Genomic DNA, 7636 nt, shown 5'->3' on the forward strand with positions numbered 1-7636 from the left:
CACACACACACACACACACACACACACACACACACACACACACACACACACACACACACACACACGGGCTGAAAAACAGTGTGTGCTGATGAGCACAAACATGTTCATGTGTTCCCCAGATGTGCCAGGAGAGAAGCGGTAGAACCGCAGAGACGGTGAGTTTGGCTTGTTCTCTGTTCCAGGAGGAATGAAGCAAAATGACCAGGAGAGAAACAAGAGGTCTGATTTTAACGACGACGCATTTCTTTTTCAACGAATGCACACCGTGACATCACAAGACCAGCTGTCCGTCCAGCACTGTAAAAACCGAGAGGACAACTCCGTCATGTTAAAAAACAGAAACTCGTCAAAGTGAACGTTGTGCCAACTTTTTCCACTGCAACATTTTTAATCTTATTTCTTCCACTGATATAAATCAAGTCAATTTGCTTGAACTATAAAAATGTAAAAAGTTTCACTTAGTAGCGTCTTTTTTTAGCAGCAAACAGAAAGGCGTCTCGACACCAACGACCTCCACGTTTTCTGAAAACATCTTCCAGCCAAATAAAGGACAGAAAGACAAAGAGAGGAGAGCGATGAGCGGTCAACACCTCATGACTCCACGGCTAACGTGCTGGCTGAACCCAGAGCTGCTGCGTCGGCCCGGCTGGCACTGAAACCACGGCAACGCTCACTGGCACTTACTCCAAACGCCCGCCTTACATCCTGACTGGATGCATGGCAGGAAAAAAAACGACCCGGGAGTCTCTGACGGAGCGGCGCTCCTTCAAACTTAACGAGAAATGTGGGAAATAAACATGTTGCAGTGGTAATATGACCACTTTTTTTCTCACATGGCCAGTATAACTTAAAGGAGATCTGTTATCTTTTCTTGAACAGGCTGGAATAGGTCTGTAGGCAACACTCAACAATATATTTCTTGCACAAAATCACTCTCAGATGATGAGATTTTATTCTGCTCAGTTCTGCCCATTTGGAGTTGTTTCATGGCGTTTGGTCACTTTAGATCCAAATACGCTGCTGCTGGTGGCCCCCCCGGCCCCCCCAATTCAACATTGACACTCGCATGTGAAAACGGCTGCACAATTACTGAACTGTGCATCTTTGAAAAGCATTAGTCGAGCCTCCTGCACGACCAGCAGGAACGCAGCAAGTGGTTTCTGGGTGGTAACATCAAAACACTTCCGTCTTTCCCAGCAGCCATTGCATGCAGCGGGAAAACCAGCTCACCAAACGTGCTGGAGGTCTGCGTGGGTTGCTAGGTAACCAGTGGAGTTCCGCTGGGGTTGCTAGGCGACGTTGCAAGTTTCTGATTCGGCCTGTTTTCCAGACACCCAAAAAAAAAACATCAACTTATTGCTGAAAAACTTATCGGGTGAATTTTGCGTAACTGGTCGCCTTTACAGTAACGGCAAGTTTAACTTTTGTTTGCTGCGAATTGGAAAATTGTTACATTTGACTTAATGGTTGTATCAGAGTTAAATTAAAAGGTTTATGTCGTAAAGGTGCAAAGTGAAACCTTCATACCTTGGTCGCTGCGTTACCATAGTTACAACCTGATGATCAGAGTTTGATCTCTGTCTGTTCCCAGCAAACAATAGCCAATCAGCAGTGGCTCCTTGAAGCTGAGCGGAGCCTCGTCGCCCCGTCAGCGTTTCGGCTTCATGAACAGAAACTAAACTGGACTCACTGGACGGTGCAGCGCTGGCCGGGGTGGAAACCTTCGGCGGGCCCCAGCCCTTCATGTTGTAGGCCGACACCTGGACGTAGTAATGGGTTCCCTACGGAAACCAGTTAAGGACAGTTTACTGGAACAACTCATTTATAGACACACATTGCAATTATTTATTTATTTTGAACAGACAAAAAAATAAAACAAATTACGTAATTTCACATGATTTGTTCGAAAAGGAGGTAAAAGATGTTTCTTTAAACTCTTATAGAATGACGCTTAACCTCATAAATGTACAATTATTTATACATTTTAACATCAGCAGCATTTTTGGTCCATTTTTCCCAATAAGCTCCTTTTTAACCTGGTTTAATTTTATTTGATCCCATAAATCGACATACAAAAACTCTTTTTGGTGGTTTTTCCTAAATGTTCTTAAGTTAAAACCCTCCTTCTCTGTCGCAACATTTGTTTGGATATTGTGTGGAAGTTGATGGTTTCTTACATTAAATATGAATTTCACAGTTTTACATTTTCCAGAATTTGAGAACGTTTGATTTATAAAGTAATTGTGTTACCATTATCCCACTGTTCTAACTTATTTATTGATTTTGGTTTGGTTTTGTATTTGTTGCCCCAAACGTCCACAATAAGTCAGAAGTGGTACAGCAGGAGTTTTAGACAAAATAAAAATAGACGTTATTTCAAACAGAGCAACACTTTTGACTAGTTTTGATTTTATTCTGTGGTTTCCATCCAACATGGCGCCTGAAAATCTGATCTCTTGGACTCGTTTTAAATCCAATTGAACCAACATGAAGTTAGTTAACAGATTATTTCAGGAGAAGCAGATGTGAACCTCCAGGCTGACCTCTGTCATGTGGTTGGGACCTTAAATGTTTGCGGTTTTTCTCACATTATGACGAATAAAAATTAACGTCTACTTGTCTGTTTGCTTCAAAACGGCAAACATGAATCAGTCAGGAAGCCGAGTCCCACCTGTTCTCAGCCAGGAAGGATAAAAAAGTCGGATTTAAACGACTGCAGATCTATTTTGCAGAGGAATCTAGAAATATATCCATCCATTTTCTATTCACCCTTGTCCCTTAATGGGAATAAACGTTCTGGGTGAGAGGCGGGGTCACCTGGACAGGTCACCAGTCTGTCGCAGGGCAACACAGAGACACACAACCACGCACACACACTAGGGGCAATTTGGAGAGGCCAATTAACCTGACAGTCATGTTTTTGGACTGTGGGAGGAAACCGGAGTACCAGGAGAAAACCCACCATGCACAGGGAGAACATGGAGACTCCATGCAGAAAGACTGGGAATCGAACCCAGAACCTTCTTGCTGCAAGGCAACAGCTCTACCAACTGCGCCACTGTGCAGCCCGGAATCTAGAAATATATCTTGAATAAAAAACTAAATACTTCCCAGGTTCAGGCTGGTGTGTATGTAATAGCAAAGGCTGACTTGTGGGAAAATAGCTTGTAAATTTCCTGACTGGTGAGTCAACAGCTGGAGAAGCAACAACACAGTTGGTTTCAGTAAACCTGTCATGAATAAACTACAAAATAAAGGGCGACTGCAGATATTTCAGCTGGTGGTGAAAGAAAACTGCAGCTGCTTCAGCAGGACGTAGTTTGTCATGGTTTACCAGGCTGAATATGTCCGTCTACTGACTCTCTGAGCCAAGAGCCTCCAAATAAACTCATGTTTTCCTGCAGTACATTAATCCTCCACAATGAAAAACAGTAAAAGCTAGTTGCTACATTGCTGACCGTTTGCTGGTTTGCATGTCAGGAAAAAGTCCTAATGACATGGAAGCACTTAATGATCAATGTTAAGTACGGTGGAGGATCCATCATCCTGTGGGCCTGTTGGGAATCGGGAACTCGTTGGTTTAACTGATTTTATTGGTTTCGGCCAAGAAAATCAGAATTCAGCAGGATGGCTTCCCTTTGCTGCCAATACTTTATTCATTTCTGTTTCACCAATCAGGACGCTTGGTTTTCTTTCTGGAGAAACCTTTTGTTAAACCTGTTCCCCTCCTCGCCTGTGGGGGCGCTGCACCAAAACTTCTGAAGACACTGAGCGCAATTTCCTGTTCCACAAAATGCAAACAAAAATGGAGGGATCAGATTTTAATGGTTGCAGSATTTCTCTTTTCTTTTTAGGTTAAACACCAAAATCCATTTCTCCTGCTAGCGCTAGCCTAGCGTGTTTGTTTTGGTTGTGCTTACCCAGAATGCCCTGCGCTGAAATTCACTTCCTGCTTCTGGAGCAGTCTCTGGTCCGCTTGGTGTTCACATATGAATTCAATCCGCACCAGAGTTCACTTAAACCAAACTAGGTTTTTAGGCAGATCGGAGTTTATTACACTTTCACATCTTCCCAAGCAAAACAAACCAAACCCACAGAATTAAGAAACCTAAATAAAGATTTTTCTCCTCTGAGATTTTGCTGCTGCCGTCGGAGATTACATTTTTAGTTGTTTTCTTTTTTTTTTGCACACTCTCACCGGTGTTGACAAAAATTCTAAGTGGAAATTTGATCCAAATTAAAAAGCGAAACAGTGTTTTAGGTGCGAGTTTTTAAATCTGTTCCTGTAATTCCAGCCAGAAAAAAGGCTAAACATCAACAGGTTCTAGAAGAACTCACAGAAGTCAGTCCAGTGATGTTGCACTGTGGTTCCGCTGCATCGTTCACCATCATTTCACCCAGCATGGGGCTGAATGAAGGCGCCGCGCTCCAGCACACTTTAAATTCACAACAGGTCCCAGCAGATGTTAGAAGAATCGTTTAAACGGTTTTCAGTCGATAAACTGAAGAGTCGTTTCCTTTCAGTGATGCTGACCTTTGTACTTGGTGACCACAGCAGAGTTGACACAGGCAGGTTCGTGAAAGTCGACCTGTAAACTGGTGTTGCTGCTAACAGACAGACGGACGACGCTGGGAGCATCTGGAGGGTCTGAAGAGGCAGGAAGCAGAACAGAGGAGTAAACGCAGAGAAAAGCCTCCAATTCAGACATGACTACTGTCAAGTGACGCAATGCTAACTAAAAGCTAGCTGCGCTAATGCTAAAGAATTACAAACATTAGTTTTGCTAACGCTACAGAGTAATTCCGACATTATACAGCACTAATGCGCTACAACATCACTGTATTTAGTGAAAATTAGCGATGAAGTGCTAAACCAACACAGTAATTAGTGAAAGCTAACGGTACAGAGCTAATTTCAACCATGTTCACCCACATCGCCTCTGCATCACATCATGARAGGAGACCAACAAAAAGGCTCTCTAAACAATTCAATGTTCACTTTTACATGCTTTGTTGATGTTTCCTGTAAACCTCATTTGTTATGTATTTAACAAATGCTTAATAAAGTAAAAAAGACAAAAACAATGTGAGAAGAACCGAAACCGCTACGCTAACAGATGAGAACATGAGAACAAGACTTAAAGTCAACTGAAAGTCACAAAACTTTACGTTAGCGCCTTTAGCATTTAAGCTAAGTGAGCCAAATTAAACATTTGTGACATTATTATCAGTGTGTTGGCAGAAGTTTGCCCACCACTGCCTGAAGTTGTGATTTTTACATTATTTACCCACCAAATTCATCACAAAAGGCAGGATGATGAAAGTCGAAGCATAATTTATCTCCGAGGAATTGCCCTCAACTCGCAATCACATGGTCTGCTTCAGTTTCCCAGGGTGGAAGTCATTACCTCACACTGGACAAAATGATGAAAACTAAAAATAACCGCTGGAGGAGCAGCATCAAGTCCTTACTAGCATGCTCAAAGCCCGTCTGCATGCGCCTGAAGAGCTGCAGCCTCCACTCCCAGGCCTTCAGCTGCCTCTCCTGGTCCGACCCCTCCCGCTCGCTGGGACCCTCGCTGCGGACCTGGGCCTGCAGCTCCGACACCCGCTGCTCGGCCTCCTGCACCAGGGTGGCCAGGTGCACCGCCCGGCCTTCCAGGCTGACAACTGACACACACAGAGAGAGTAACAGGCACCGCACATCCAAAACTTTTTCTTTATTCATTCCAAAGTGAGCAAGTTTTACACAACTTGCTCACTTTGCATGTAACCGTCCGTATTTCATGCATGTGCCCAACGCTGGATGGCAAAAAGACGATTCTTACGTTTACTTAAAACAAACTCCTTTATCTTTCTGAAAAGTTAGTTTGATTTTATTCCAGGTGTATTAAGACTTTAGCACTAGAATAAAATAAAATACTTGTTATCACTTGGTGTGTTTTTGCAGTGCGTCTCTATCTCTACAGTCATTTTTTTAAATGTCTGGTCAGTCCCAAAGATTTGCATTGCATTTTGATTTCCATATTTTCTGAGCTGGTTTTTCCACCCAAATCCTCACCGCTGCACTGCTCATTGCCCGTTTATCTTCCGTTATTAATTTGGTCTCTTTGCATTGATATGAAAAGTTGAATTTCTTTCAAACGGACCCAAAAGCCTCATGTTCACAGCAACTTTGTCACAGAAATAAAACTGTATGTATAACTTTGAGGTTCATTAAATTCTCAGTCAAATTTATTCTTAGCTCCCACTTTGAAATATGCACCAAAAAAAACAAAGAGACAAAGGAAAGCCGCCTTGCTGCAAACCGCTTCAGAGGCCACTTCTGTTTAACTCCCGTTTGCCAAAATGCTGCGGCAGATTCTCCAATAAAGTTCATTTATTGTGACTGAGCTGCCTCTCTGGGGATGACATCAGCGAGAAAACAAGGGAAAATGGGGCAATGAAAGTGCGAGCGGCTGAGAGAGGGAGGAGTGTCCCTCGGTGCGGTGGGAATATCAGGGAGCATCGGCTCAGATGGCTGCTGTAAAACCTTTTTTTTTTTGCAAAAATTATGGAAATTTTTGTGTCACCGTTCTATTTATATAATGGAACACAGCCTGACAGAGACAGCAGAGGAATGTTTCCTTAGAGAGGTTTAGGGTGTTGCCACAATCCGGCGAACAATGAAACCCATCACTGCAGTTAATGAGATGTAACACCCCATGAAAATACTCAAACCGTGGCTGTGCAGCCGGCGATCGAGGCTGCGGAGGCAGGAGACCCAGATCGGAGACGTTTGCACGCTCCGCTAGCAGGAGCGTGCAGATTATTTCAAATAAAACGTCTGAAAACGGCTAATATAAAGACGGGAAGAAGACGGTGGCGGGCCGAACTCCTTTGGTGGCTGCTGGTTTCTCGGAGTGTTTGGGACGGCTGCGGGTCAGTGTTTAGTCTGTGTGGTCTGCGTTTGTTCATTCCACCGCTGAGCGTTAGATTCCACTGTTGACAGTGAGTTTGGAGCTGCGTGTCAAAATGTCCATCTGGGTGTTTAATCCCTGCGTGTCTCCACAGCGGCTCCGGGACGCTCCGGGACGCCGACTGCATCAGGACTAACACACTCGGGCTTACCACGTGTTTCTGGTCTCGTTTCTTAGTTCGCTTGAAATAAGACAAAACTAACTAACTTTTCAGAAAGAAATAGGAGCAAATTTTAAGTTAATTGTTTCTTAATATGGATGGAAAAGTTCTAGTTCTGTTGGCCGATTGTTTTATTTACAATACGGGAAAAATGTCTCGTTACAAGCGAAATAATCTGAGTGGAACTAGACCTTGGTTGCTAGGCAACAGCTGGGGTTGCTAGGCAACAGCTGGGGTTGCTAGGCAACGGTTCTGGGCTATGCTTGCGTTGCGAGGTGATTTGTGCATTCAGAAGGTTTTTGAAGCGGCTCATTTTCTAGACACCAAAAAACTTATTGCCAAAAAAACACCGTCTGGTGTTGCTCCTCTTGTTTTAGGAGCATGTTACGACCCGGCCCGGCCCGACCCACTGTGTTACGACCCGGCCCGGCCCGACCCACTGTGTTACGACCCGGCCTGACCTGACCCACTGTGTTACGACCCGGCCAGACCCGACCCAAAGGGTTACGACCTGGCC

At 44.0% G+C, this 7636-nt stretch overlaps 1 protein-coding gene across 3 annotated transcripts in view; it reads right to left on the reverse strand.

Moving 5' to 3' along the window:
- Positions 1-7636, reverse strand: part of ankfn1b (ankyrin repeat and fibronectin type III domain containing 1b) — a 177630-nt gene that overhangs the window by 15652 nt on the left and 154342 nt on the right. For all 3 annotated transcript variants that reach the window (XM_008436408.2, XM_008436410.2, XM_008436409.2), the window contains 4 exons: positions 5473-5670; positions 4535-4648; positions 4339-4436; positions 1691-1781 (listed from right to left, as the gene is read on the reverse strand). In XM_008436408.2, the coding sequence (XP_008434630.1) occupies positions 1691-1781; positions 4339-4436; positions 4535-4648; positions 5473-5670 (501 nt within the window). The remainder of the gene's footprint in view (positions 1-1690; positions 1782-4338; positions 4437-4534; positions 4649-5472; positions 5671-7636) is intronic.

Source organism: Poecilia reticulata, linkage group LG19 (genome assembly GCF_000633615.1).
Source record: "Poecilia reticulata strain Guanapo linkage group LG19, Guppy_female_1.0+MT, whole genome shotgun sequence".
In the NCBI taxonomy this organism is placed as follows: domain Eukaryota; kingdom Metazoa; phylum Chordata; class Actinopteri; order Cyprinodontiformes; family Poeciliidae; genus Poecilia; species Poecilia reticulata.